General features: G+C 40.0%; 1 protein-coding gene across 8 annotated transcripts in view; it reads left to right on the top strand.

The window, feature by feature from the left end:
* Window positions 1-74: 74 nt before the first annotated feature.
* STN1 (STN1, CST complex subunit) overlaps window positions 75-14,387 on the top strand; it is a 36,560-nt gene continuing 22,247 nt past the window's right edge. For 3 of the 8 annotated variants that reach the window (XM_011363787.2, XM_011363790.2, XM_023532741.1), the window contains exons 1-4: window positions 76-313; window positions 618-811; window positions 7,298-7,393; window positions 11,718-11,786. In XM_011363787.2, the coding sequence (XP_011362089.1) occupies window positions 679-811; window positions 7,298-7,393; window positions 11,718-11,786 (298 nt within the window). In that variant the 5' untranslated portion in view covers window positions 76-313; window positions 618-678. Of the gene's footprint in view, window positions 498-617; window positions 812-7,297; window positions 7,394-11,717; window positions 11,787-14,387 lie in introns of all 8 variants that reach the window. The other 5 variants (XM_023532743.1, XM_011363789.2, XM_011363788.2 and 2 more) reach the window with 5 other exon arrangements.

A 14,387-nucleotide genomic window follows, 5' to 3' on the forward strand; every position in this document is an offset into this window, starting at 1 on the left:
GAGGACAAGGTGGAGAAAAATGGGTCGGGCCCGGCCGGAAGTTCAGAGGATTTGCTTCCGAGTGCCGGAAAAGCCGCGCCTGCGCGCTCCCGGCACCTGGGCGGTCCGCGTATCGTGGGTGCGGCGGGGAGACTGCGAGTGTGTCTGTTTTTCGTTTCCGTTTTCCTCCCATTCTCAGTTTCTTGGCGAAAACCGGGACGTGCAGGGGCAGACCGACGGACAGACCCACCCACTGTGCCCCACCTATGTTTGGCCACGAGGACGCCCATTTCTCTCTGGACCCCGCCCATTAAAGCAGTTTCGGGATGCCCCTGTATGCACCTATTTCCTAAAAGTGAAAAATTAGTGTTTAACCGTTTCGCAGTTGGTAATTTTGGGGGAGGAGACACCCTACGGTGGGGCAGAGGAAATTCCAAGGGGACAGCGGTAAGGGACTCGTGGACCCGCACACGAAGAACGCCTCTTTCCGCAAGCTGGGGTGGCGTGAAGTTTGACAGATCCTGGACCCCTCGGTTTACCCCTGGCAGAGTTCTGGATGCCCGGGAACGGATTTGGGGCCATGCCAGTTTCCAACCACTTTAACCGCATTGCAGCCTCATTTTGTGTCTTCTATCTAGATTCTCGACTCAGTGATTTGAGACTTGCAGGGTTGGCTGGAAGCCACAGCCCAGCCTCACGATGCAGTCTGAATCCAGCGGGTGTGATGAGGAGACCCCTTCTCTCTTGTGGGGTTTGGATCCTGTGTTTTTAGCCTTTGCAAAACTCTACATCAGGGACATCTTGGACTTGAAGGAGTCCCACCAGGTGCCAGGTATGTTGCTGATCCGCGTGGTCGTTGCCCTGTGCTACGTTTGCACCGTGCTACGTTTGCACCCCACACTCCCCCAAAGCTGCAGAAATTTGAGGCATTGGAGCTTTCAGGAGAGCCTTTCCTCCTGCAAACTTTGAAAATGACCTAGCCTGAACCCTCAAATTAGTTCATTTTTATGCAAGCTTAAAGCAGTCTAAGTCTTTTCTTAAATAGATGTTTGGGAAAGTAGTCTTTGTACTGAGGAATGTTTTTACTTGGTTTTGAAGTCTCGTGTTTAGAAATGCTCAGTTATTTTTCTCTGGGCCTGCTCTTGGTAGAATGCTCACTGGACTAGGCATCCCTGGGCTTTGCTCCCTTTCTGAACTGTGCCATTTACCTGGCTTAGTTGTGATAAACCTGTAAAGCTTCTTTGTAAAAATGAGGATTAACTTAATTTTGTGGGGTTTTGTTTTTAATTCATATCAAACATCAGAATATTATCTCCCTGAGAGGAAAGACACCATCTGCTTTGTTCACATATGTAATCCCAGTGCTTAGAACAGCATCTGGCATGTAGTAGACTCTCAAGAAAAAGTGAATTGGAGCAACAAGGCATTATAAGTGTAAAGTAAAAGAAGTCACTTTTTTTTATTAAAATGGTGGTCACTAAAGACAGGCTCTTTATACCTAAAAATATAACAAATATACTACGGTGTAGATTTAAATAGTTCACATAGCTGTGGATAGATCTTCACATGTTTACTGGGCTATATGAGAAATTTGGTTAAACTCTGCTATTTTGAATGAATAGTGTGAAAGTGGAAATTCTCCAGTTTCAAGAAGGTGATATCTCCAGGCGCCAGCCCCAGGAGAAGCACAACATTCCGAGGTGCAGATGATAAAACACGGTCTACTAGGCCCTGTTTGATTTGAGAGTTCCCCCGGATACATTTATCTTTGTACAAAACGTTAACGGCTAACTTCTGCTTCTTGTAATCTGCTTATTCAAGGATGTAGTTGGAGGCTTTATAAGCTGCCTCCTCTGGAAGCTCAGGGCTGAACTCCTCTAACCCTGCGTGGTAGAGAGTCAGTCGCCAGCCGGCTAATAAAGGCTCATAATTAATCTCAATTGGCTCCGTGGGTCTTAGAATCATTCGCGCCATGACAAATAGCAAGCTGTGAGTCAGAAATAGTCAAGAATCTCAAGTACGCACAGTTCAATGTGACATATTGTGTGTTTCCAGTTCTATGTACAAATATATCTGGGTGACCTTTTGTACAGATTTTTCACCACACCTTTATTTCCTAATTATTGTTGGAAATGGTGGTTTTTTCCTTGGAAGGCAGCCATCCTCCCCCACATTTGTCTGTTTTCCAGAACTGTCTGGCATTCTAAATAGCTCATCTCAGGAAGAAATTAATTCATACCAAATGCCAGCCTTGCTTAAAGATCTTCTGTAGGTGCTCAAGGAAGTATCGGGAGCGTGACAGAGTCTTACCTCTTCTGTAGGTGAAAGACTTTAAGGTATTTTAATAACAAACCAAGGAAAATTGGTCCTGATGAGCTTTGCTATATTACTTGCGATAATACTTCAGATGTGGTTTTTAAAGTGAAACCTCATGACTAAAGCATACATAGTGATCTTTAGATTATACTGTAGTGTTCTCTAAGGGTGAGAAATTCCACTAATTTAGGTTTTTACTTTTGTGTTTTTGTTGTTTTTGTTTGGTATGGTTTGTTATAAAGAAAAAAACTTCTCTTTTGATTACATAAAATTTAGAAATGTTTAAATAGCAAAGAATATCTTAAGTAAAATTACAAAAGTTAACTAAAAAATGATAAAACAGGAAAAGAATGTTTAAGAAAGAATTTGGTAGGCCTTTGTCTTTCTTAGATCTTTAGATTTCTGGAATGAGTGTCTTTGTTATTCCTGGTGGCCCCTTGAAACACACCTGAATTTATGCTAATGAGTTGCCTCTGCTGGGCCGCTAGGTAGTTTCTGGATGGGGGGGAGAAGGGGGAAGTTGTTCATACCTGAAAGACTAATTGTGTGATTATAGTGTTGAGATTTGAGCCACTTGACTTCAGCCTGACTCCTTGAGATGGGAGGGGCACTGGAAATGGAGTTCTCACATGGCCAACAATTCAATCAATCATGCCTATGTAACAAAACCCTAATAAAAACTCTGGGCCCTGAGGCTTGGGTGAGCTCTCCTGGTTGGTAATCATACATCCTTATGTCCTAAGGACAAGGAAGCTTCGTGCTTGGACTCTGCCATACTTTGTCCGATGCACCTCTTCATTTGACTTGTCTCAATGAAACCAGAGGGCAACTGAGTCTGGGGCTCATGCTGCCTGTACACAGCGAATAGATCAACACAGGAGTTGGGATATTTAGAATAAGCGTTCATTGTCTGAGCACCAGTGATGTGAGAAGGCAGCAAAACTGCCTTACTTTCTCACCTTCAAAACTGCCTTACTTTCTCATCCGGCTTAGAGTATTCAAGGGAAAATCTGGGCATTATTCCAGGGACTACGTGATGGTTCTGGGGGTGTCTGTTGTGCTTCACGGAGTCATTCCTCTGGCAACGTGGTCCTCCAGTGGCATTAGCAATCCAAGGACAAAGATGAGAGTAGTCTGGAAAAAATGCTAGACCAGAAGGATTGTGATCCTTAAAGGGCATTAATCATAAGTTTCAGGACAACTTTCTATGGCAGAGGACATTCCAAGCTCTAAGTCAAGCCGCAGGGGACAATCTATTGTTAAGCTATAGGGTAGGGAAAGGTGAGGCTGGGGACCCTGTGAGGTCTCTACTACGAGGGTCCCAACCAAGCCCTTCACTGATTTGTACCCTTTATTATAAAACTGGTTGTAAGTATAGAACCTTCCTGAGTTCCGCGTGCCATTCTAGCAAGTTAGCATATCATATCAAACCTGATAGAGTCATGGGAACCCCTGAATTTGTAGCCAGTTGATCAGAAGTGTAGGTGGCATGTGGACCCGCAAATTTGGGGCTGGTGACTGAAGTGAGAGCAGCCCCTTAACCTGTGAAATTTGACCTCAGAATTAAGGGGAGACTGCCCCTTAACCTGTGAAATTTGACCTCAGAATTGCCTTGCAAAATGATTGCAAAATGTCAATTCCTGTAAATTAACCTATGGATTTAGGGTTAATTGAATAAAAAATATGAAGTTTGACTAGTGGTTGGTGGTGGTGGTGTTTATATTTAGGAGTCTTCTTTGTTTTTTCTTTTTGTTTATAGCTCATAGAATACAGAAATTGTCTATTATTCCAGATGTCTCTATGCATGTCAAACTTATTGATGGGATAAATAAATCATTTAAATCAAAATACAGTACTTATATTATCTAAGTCTAAAGGGTCCAATAAAGTGGAAATAGAGTATTCATAAGAATTATATTAAGTGAATATATATTTTAAAAATATTTTCTTAGGCATTTTAGTGCTTCCAAACTTCAGTCAGCTATTGTAGCATCAATTAAATAACAGCAGTTACACTAAGAAGACATAAATGGAAAGTACTTTTAAGAGAGGAAAATAGACAAATGTCTTATTGTGCTCGTAGCTGTTCAGGGGTCGGATGCTATGAAAACTGAATGAGACCTGCCTATGTCCCTGGATCCCTGAGTCTTCCCAGCCCTCCTCCTTCTGGGAGACCTGATGATCCAGAGCATCCCCTGACGTGTTTGGGCCTCTGTGGGCTGCATGTGGAACAAAAGGCAGCAGGAACAAAGGGACTACTTGGGAAAGGCTACAAATTAAACTTAACATTAGCCAGTATCTGTTGTGATTACTTTTTCTTAGCTCACCAAACTTTCTCTCAGTCTACAGAGCTGCCATCCAATTTTCTTAAGCTCTTTTTCCATGTCTACAGCCATCTTTTTGTAGAGGTTGCCCCTCTGGTATGTACGGTTCATGTTTCTACACAATTTGGGAAATTTATTTCTAAGCAATGTATTTTCTCCTCAATCGATTTTTTCTTGTTCTGTGATGCTTTTAAGATGTTTTTCTGTCGGTCACTTGGGATTGGAAGGATTTTTTGCATCTTTGATTCATGGTGTCTGTCCTTGAAGGTGACCTATTGTCAGTCCATGAACTGAAAGTTTTAGCTCCCTTTTCTGTGCTTTTCCAAGAAAGTCTGTTGTGTCCTCAAATGAAGACCTGTTTAGATTTTTATCAAGTGTTGCCCAGCACAGTTTGTAACATTGAATGACTGACCTCTGGGTGATTTGAAGACTTCGTTGGCTTGTGTCATTAGTCCAGTCTTCTCATTGCCTTTTCTATATGCTTCAACCCAAGCAGAATGCCTTTCCCCTTAAACAGTGTGTCGGCTCTTTACTATAAAAACTACCATAGAAGCACATGTCAGGGTGTCATCAGAAAACCTGGAGAGTCCTGAACTGTCTGAAGCTTTCAGCTATCACCAGCAGAATACCCCACAGCAGCTCCAGGACCAGCTGGAAAGATATCTTAGGAGCAGGCAGCAGACCATCCATGGGTCTGAAGGGCTCCACAGCTCTGTCTCTAATTGCCAGTATTCTCTGGGCCACAACTAACCACACGGAACCCTGTGGAGTGTTCTGTCTCTAACATAAACAATTGCCTGGCAACCAGGCCAGACCATCAGTTGGGCAAAGGGAAGAGAAGGGCTGGCCAGTCAGGTGCTAAAAAACACTTCTAACTTTGCTCTGCTTAGTGCACAAATAGAAAGTGACATTACCTGTACAGTGCATTTGGGGAAGCAGAAAGGGCTGACTGCAGCCAGAGACCTGCCTGAAGTTCTGGCCACCCTAAGCCCCACCTGGCCTACAGCAAAGCTGGAGGACCAGAGCAGTGCCATGCCATAGTCCTACTCTGCACAAGAGCACAACAGGGCACGGTGATGGGGTACACTTCAGTAGAGGACTCCACGCCCACATCCCTATGAGGCTCATTCTTCCCATTTAAACTTCCCTTTGCCAAGCAGGAAAGTAGGGAACGGTTGCCCGCAAAGGTCCTCCAGGGATCTCCCTCCTCTGAAGGTGCCCTATCCCTTTTGTATTTGGTCAATGCAGGAGGCAGGGGCAGAAGACCCCAGGGTATCACTAGGCAGTAACTAAAAGACCTGGATTTCAGTTTTAAGAACTCAGGAATAGGCCTTGGAATGGTCTTGCTCTTAAAATTTTATTATCCACTAAATATCTTTAGAAATATGTCTGTAGAGGGCCCCTCTTTTGGTTAAATTTGCCACCTTTCTTTTTCTAACCACATCTCACTTTCCTAGAATTTCTGGGGCTCAACACCTCCTTGTCCATCCCCTGGGACTTTGTGGTGAGCAGCTCATTCTCAGCCTCTTTAATCTACATGAGAAACAAGAATTGTCAGCAGAGGCCAGTCTGGAGCTTTTGAAGAATGTCGGGGTTCAAGCCGTAGGTCCCTTGTGAACATGGAGGAGAAAGGCTCTGACCAGACTTGGCAGGAGAGGGAGGGGAGGTAGCCAACTGCCTGAAGTGATAACTGATTCTATTTACAATTCATATATTTATTTAAAAAGGAAGTCACCATTTAAAAGTTTATAAGCTCTTTCTGAAAGTAAAGAATTCAGCTGTGGAGGGGAAGAAAAAAAAAAAGAGGCTAGAGAGGATTTTAGTCAGGACTCTTTAGCTGCAGGTGACAGGAACACAGTGCACGTAGCTTAAGCCAAAAAGTTCAGGTGAGGATATTGCGGGGCCACAGCGGGGAAGCTCTCCAGGAGCCAGGACAGCACTAAAAACCTTGGGTTAGAATCAGGGACTCACTGCTTCCAGTAGTTGTTCTGTCTGTATCTGGTCCCTGAGTCCAAAAAAAGGCCTCCAGGTATACGTGAGTAGGGCTCATCCTCTTAGGTTTCTCCTCTGGTGGGAACCAGCCTGCTGGCATCTGTCTCCTAGGTTTGCAAATAGAGTTTCAGGAAGTTTTTGAGTTGTAACCTGTTGGCCCCAAAAGGTCGTGTTTTGTAATCTAGTTATCTTCTCTTTAAAAAAATAAAAGCTACAGGTAATTCATAGAAATGGTGACTGGTTTCCTAGAAAAGCACCAGTAAAAGAGCCAAAGAAGCCTTTCTCATGGCTTCCTCTCTTTCTCAAACTATAGTGCTGTGTTTGGTCCCATAATATAATGACAGTTTTCAGGCCCTTTGTGAGAGTTCTACAGGGAGGTACATTTCATTTTCACAAGTGGAAAGAACATTAACCACATTCAGTTGGACGACATTGGTTTTCTTTTTTCTGCACTAGTATGAGCTCTTTTAAAGCCAGGCTTTCTCCTTATGACCCTTGAGGAAAAGACATCTGATTTCTTGGGGCCTGTCATTTTTGATATTTAAGTCTAGAATTTCAGCAGGCAGCATGCCACTGATTTTTTATATCCGCTCCCCCACTTTTACCCTCACAGTCAGCATTGACTGAAGCAGAAAATGTAAGCATACATTATATGGACTTGCTCTTTTTTCCCCTCCCAATTTCAGGTATTTTTTTTTACAATGGACATCCAATAAAACAAGTAGATATCTTGGGAACTGTAATTGGAGTGAGAGAAAGAGATGCTTTCTACAGTTACGGAGGTAAGAACAATTGTGTCTGACACTGAGTTTATGTGAAAGGGATCCCACTTAACTGAATGTTGAATTCGAAGCAACCCCAGCCTTTCAGAGCAGCAGGGGACTCCCACAGACCCCAAACACTTTCCTCTATTGGGAGCCCCTTGGAGCCACCAACCAGGACTAAGTGTAAAATGAGGCAACGGGTAGGAATGATACTGATGAATACTGTCAAGTGACAGATGCTGGGGAGTTAGGAGGCCGAAGAATTAAAATACTGCTCTAGGATCATGGTTGATCAGGAACAGACACCTGATACCTGCGGGCATAGCTATAAATAGCAAAAGATGCTAATCTATCTTTATATTGATACCTTTAAAAAGAAAAGCCCAGATTAATGTTAAAGTAGACTCTTTAAGAAAGCAGGGAGGCGTGAAAAGTAATTTATAAGACTTATGTACAGAACAGTTTTTAAAAAACAAGGTGTTTGGATTCCAAACCTTTGCTGTAATTGAAATTGTCATTTTCTGTTGTGTTGCCTTAGATCTATGTTCTTGCTGTACGTGGGGAAACACAGAAGGCAGTTGAACTAGGTGACCATTGGCAGTCTGTGCATGATTGATAATTTACAATGTCCTTGTATTTCTTCAATATGTATTAATTTTCCTGAGGGTGATTGTCTCATGCTTGTAAAATAATATATGAGATGAGATTTCTCATGCCTTCTGCCTTTTCCCTGAATATATTTTTTTAAAACTCTGAAATAGGTCATTTTGTTAGGCATTCCCTTACTGGATCTCATCTCTGCTTTATTTAACCAAAGATACTCGTTCTGTTTTTCTCCAGACAACTCAACAAGCGTTCGCTAAGCTTCTACAGCATACCCAGCAGTGGGCAAGTGCATTATCTGTAGTATAATACAGTACTTCTCTTCAAATACCAATAACGAAATAATAGTATCTTTCATAGTTTACAAGACACTTCTACATGTATAATTCATGTTATTCTCCCTCTAATCTTTTGAAATAGAAAGGACAGATATTATTTCCATTTTGTAGATAAGAAAACTAAAGCTCAGTTACTTGCTCAAAGTTCCACTGATAGGTCCAATGTATTTATTGGTTCCAGTGTGCTACATAGTACACTATAACTCAATTTGATTTTTCTCTCCTTAAGCTCTTCCCCCTTCATCCACAGTATCTAGTTTTTAATTTTATGTTTTTTAAATCAAATAAATGAGGCTGTATGAGGACATCATTCCCGGCCCTAAAGCCAGGCCAAATATTATGTCTGTGACCTAAAGGGGCTTCACTTAACCCCTTTTCCATTTAGAGAAGGATGAAGGCGATATGTCTGAGTCTTCCACAGTGACGTTCCTCTTAGAGTGGATGTAGTGAAAGCATGACACATCTGTAGGCTATGGGAAAATGAAAAGGCATCTGAAAGTTGAAATAATTGAGAAACGTTTTTGCAACTTAAATTCTTGTGAGCCTGTTCAAGGGAGAGCTGCACTTTCCCTGATGTCTTCAGGTCCACTTTGGCTCTTGGGCCACCTGCCAGGCAGCCACTCCTCTCCTGGTCCTGCTTCATCAGACTCACCACAGGCTTATGCTGAGGGTGCTTCCTGCTCACACTGACCCATCGCACTGCTGAAACAAAAGGCCGGTGGCCCAGGCAGTCTTCCCCTAGCTGGGAAGGATGTGGCACAGCCCTGCAAGGATGCTCCCCTTCCAGAGAATTCCAGCAGCCAGACCTCAGGGCGCCAGGAGAGGTTACAAACCAGGAAGTCAGTAGTGGTGCCCCAAGCACACAGAGCACCTGGCAGCAACTCAAGCTCAGACCTAGAATCCTGGGAGGCTACGGTCAAGATCAAAATGACCTCACATTTTCTAGAGCAAATGTTCATGTGCTAACATTTTTTGACTTTCTGTTATAAATTAAGATTTTAAACTGCCCAGAGAAGTGGTGTCCCTAGAGGTGACATACATTTTTTAAAAATTTTTATTATTTATGCCTTCAGCACCTGGTCTTCCTAGGTGGTCTCCCATCCAAGTACTAACCAGTCCTGACCCTGCTTAGCTTCCGAGATCAGACATCAGGTTCGTTCAGGGTGGCATGGCCTAGACCATGGACCGTGGCTCCACTGGGGCGCAAACCCAGGACCTTTGGCGTGTAAAGCAGGCGTGCTAACTGCTACACTATGGAACCATGTCCGACATAGATATTTTTAACTTGAAACATCCTTATTGATTTTTTTGCTTCTTAAAATGATATTCACTCCTTATAAAATAAAATTTTAAGCTAGAGAAAATTTTAATAAAGTATATAAAACTTATGCGAAACCCTATAAATCAGACAAAAACAATGTCAGTGTTTGGGTAAACATCCTTTCTAATATTTCTAACATCTTCCTAATGTTGAAGAAATATAGATATGCCTTATTTCTTCATTACTATTATGTATATTACTCTCTTAATATTTCTGAAATTAGGCTTACAGTCCACATATACATGGAATATGGGGTTCCTTCCCCATACTCCAAAAGAAACTGCTATTAGCATTTTAACATCTTAAAATCATTTCTGTCAAAGTATACTATTTAATATTTTATGTAAATTAGATTATCAGATTATATATATGATTTCTTTTTACAATGAGGTAAGAATATCTTAAGAGCAATGAACAATCTTCATTATTATAACTTTGTTCTCATATACCATTGTACTTTAACTAATTCCATATTTATAAACATTTAGGTTATTTCCAACTTCCAGTACTACAACCAGTATTGCAATGAATAGCCTTATAGAAGATGTATATATCTGTGCATTTGTTCTGTTTTTCTCCTCAAGATAAATTACTGGAAGTAAATGCCAAGCCAAAGGATATATTGTATACATTTTAAAATTTGATAAACATTTCTAAACTTGCTCTTTAGAAATTTTACAGTCCCATAAATTTACACTCCCACTAATAGCATATGAAGATATCAGTGTTTTTAATATTTGTCATTCTAGTAGATGATGAAATTATTTAAATTTGCTTCTTTTTTTCTGCTAACTAGTGAATTTAGTGTACTGACCTGTTTCTTGGCCATTTTTATGTCTTTCATGAATTGCATATTCCTTTGCTTTGCCACTTTTTCTCTTGTGGTCTCGATCTTTTCCTTATTAATTTGTATGAACTCTTTATATATTGAGACACTAACCCCCTCATTTGGAACATTGCTATACAGTATTAATTTATAGTTGGTCAAATATATTAGACTTTTAAAAATAAATTGATTTTCAGGTCTACTCTAAAAGTGTCTCCCCAGCAACTATATGCCCAACGTTAAAAAGTATTCACCCATATTTTCTTTTCATCTTAACTAACTATATTACGTTTGATAAAGTAAAATCTATCTAGAATTTATTTTAGTATAAGAAGTATTCTTCTAAGTTTCTGCTTTCAACACAGATTTAAACCAGCAATAAAAACATTGCCTAATATTTCTTATTTGTTACATGTGTTTTTACAACAGTCTAGCTGATGATTTTTAAAAATCATTAAGCCCACTGACTCCATGTTTAGCAACTTCTACTCTGAGTTTGTCAGAAATTAGGCAAAGAGAAAACGCCTATCATCCCATAGCAAATGTCTCCAAAGACCTCTATAGTTTTAAATCCAAGTGCAATGGGAATTCTTTGATTTTTTTTCCCCCACTATGGATAAATAAGCCAAACCAGTGTTGTTTATGCAATCAAGATATAATTATTTTCTACTATAAAAATACAACTTTTCCCTTTCGTGATGTACTTGGCTTTCCTTACATCTCCTGCAATGGTAAGGACTGGGCAGAAGCCCTTTCAAAGAGAAGCCTAGGCCCAAAGATTTGGGATGCTTTTTCTAGTTAAGTCAGCGAGCTCATGGAAGAGCAAATGGTGACAAAAGACTGCGCTCTAAGTGCCTCTAACCATAGGCCATGTGATGCTCTCGTTGCAAGGTAGGAGGACAGGGCCGATTTTCTATGTTAGTAGCCGTTGAGATTTTTGCCCTTCACTTCCCAAGGGCACCATTTTCAGTAGAAGTGTAGATGAATCATTAGCACTTCTGAGGTAAGGTAAGTGAAATGTTGACTCCATTCCACTGGGCTTATGTATCACGGTGACATTGCAAACAAGCAGTTCCCGCTGGTGTATGGTGTGAGATGATATCTTTAAGGTGAAAGGAGAGTTTGATAAGGGATTTGCCCAACCGGACTATTAAGAAAGGCTGTCTTTCAGTATGGCTGAACCCAATGACAATTGCTGCTAAATCACCAGCAGCGCCCAAATCTCCGTTCTGCTTTTTTATACTTCTCTTGCAGTGGATGATAGCACTGGAGTTATAAACTGCATGTGCTGGAAGAAGTCGAACAGTACTGAGCCTTCCTCAGGTAATTTTATTTGTCACCTCCTTTGCTTTCCAGCTAACCAATGGATTTTCCTCAAGGAAGCTCATCAGAACAGCTGTAAAGCTAAATTTTCACATTTATCCACTGGTCAATTACACTGTGTCCAGAGCTTTGGCTACTCTGAAAACTGATACTAAAGGGGAGCCACTTGTTTTTCTTTCTCCCATTTCTTTGGTGCTCACTTCCTCCTAAACCTATGGGATTGTGACTAGGTTACTAGGAGTTTCAGCATTTTGTTTTTACTCTGCCCGTTATTCTGCAAGTCAAGATGTTTTAGCCTAATTGCCAGTCAGGTCAGAATTCCCTTGCTTCAGGCATGTCACTTGACCAAAGAAGATTCTGAAGACATTTCCTCTTATGTGGCTGCCACTAACTTCAGTGCTGCCATTCATATTCAGATTTTTTGAAATATTTACATGTTTGAGAAATATACCAGGAATTTTAAGACTTATGAGAAGGTAAGATAGGGTTGTTTTGAAGTTAGCCATTAAATAATATAAACTGAAAAAGAATTTTAAAATTGTATATTGAACACACTGACTATAACTGAAATTGTATTTGGAATTTTTGAGTGTATTTTAATAGTTCTTAGTTTTTTAAGTTGCTTAAATTTTAATATTGAAAAATATTATGCCGTGTTGGTGATCATTTTTGGTTCTACAGCAGCTACAGAAACTGGGACCTTGTTTTTCTCTGTTTTATGACATATACAGTAAACCATACACAGTGGGGATGTTTAGTAAGTATTATCTGTTATCGTATCTGACATCTAGTATCTGTCTCCTTGTGTTATACTGCAACACTTGGAGTGGTTTCTTCTTTCCTTTTTGCCATTTCCTGTCAGAATCTCAACCTCCTACTTTGACTCTACTGACCAATGGAATGGTCCTTTGCTTGATTTTCTGATATATTTACATTTAGAATCAATTTCACATAACTTTTGTATTCCCATTTTCTAATTTGAGAAAATCTAAATCAATGGCACTGTAGGAAGTTGCTTAGGAAGCTTTGTAGATTAAAAAAAAAATTAAAAGAGACAACACGTTTTATGCAGATATCTCACAGGCAAGAAATAAACCTGTAAGATGCATCGATGTTTGATATATCTAGTGTAATAAAATCATTTGCAGATTTATGGTTGTTGGATTGTCACAGTCTTGATTCAGAAGGTGTAGTTCGAATATGCATACTTGTTCCATGCCAGAAGTCAGCAAATTTTTCTGACCGAATAGTAAATGGGGCCAAATAGTAAATGTCTCATGCTTTGTGGGCCACAAGGTCTGCATCTCCATTCAGTACTGCCATTGTAACACAGAAGCAACCGTAGACAGGACATAAACAGGTGTGGTTCTGTTCCAATAAAACTTTAGTTACAAAAACAGGTTGTCGATGGAACTGGCCCATGGGCCATAGTTTGCTGACCCCTGTTTTAGACATTGTCTAACATTTAACTTTTAGACATTTTTAAAGTCGATTCTTTTTTAAAAGAAATGACATATCGGGAATATTATATAACTCTTAGAATTGTTTAGATAAAATAGATATCAGTACTGAGAATGAGATTTTTTAAATATCTGTAAGTACATGAATAGATGTACAATCACAGTGGATAAATTAATTGAAAATTGCTTTGAGAATAAAAAGAGAGGGTAAGAATGTAAGGGAAAAGCCTGAAAATGATTCTCATCATGTTATATATGAGACGATATTTTAAAATTGTTCCTGACTAGCCCATTCTCTCCTTTTAATTTAATTGCCCTCAGTCTTAAAGCCTTCCACTGGAAAGTGACCAATGAAGACATTTTTTTAAACAAAATTTTAGTCTGAGTCAAAATCATGTTCCAGTCAGTAGAAGTATAAGAATATGGTATTAACTCCTATACATGTCACACTGAATGTACCATTTGGACTTAGCTTATGAGAAAAGTTAAGATAGCTTGGCTCTTAATATTAGAATTTTAAAGAGGGTTTATCTTTCAGCATGGAATAGGCTACTTAAATTAAATTCTGTCAGGCTCCAGCCATTTCATTATATTCATTAAATTACCCAGTTTGAGCCCCCCCGCCTCCCTTTTTTTTTTTAGCAGTTTGGCTCACCTTTTAAATGAAAGCTAGGCCTCTTTTTCTCAGACCAGCCATCATTATGGTCATTTCAGCAGTGCTATATGAAGCATTTATTATTACCTATAATGTCTGAATAATGGCAGTGAAATTTATAAATACACCTAAAATTCAGCCTGAGTAGAAGAGGACTTGGAGATAGGAACACAGATGGAGTAACCTTTTAAAAAGTAATACTTGAGTATTTTCTGAAGAAACCCAATAAGCCGAGTGACATTAATGCTGATTGTGTCTAGATTCCTAGCTGTTGGTTACTGGATAGATACACAAAGTCCTCTTTGCCTTTGTGGTTGCTATTTACTTTAGTATAGTAATATGTTAAAAGAAAAGTAAGGCCTTCGCCCATTACAAAGCCATGGTTATCTAAATTGTATTAGATTAAAGAGCAAAATATTTGATTAATAGAATGAAGGACAGGATTCCATTGTAGGAATCCTAGTATATGACAAAAAATAATACAAA

Source organism: Pteropus vampyrus, unplaced genomic scaffold (genome assembly GCF_000151845.1).
Source record: "Pteropus vampyrus isolate Shadow unplaced genomic scaffold, Pvam_2.0 Scaffold89, whole genome shotgun sequence".
NCBI classification, from domain to species: Eukaryota; Metazoa; Chordata; class Mammalia; order Chiroptera; family Pteropodidae; genus Pteropus; species Pteropus vampyrus.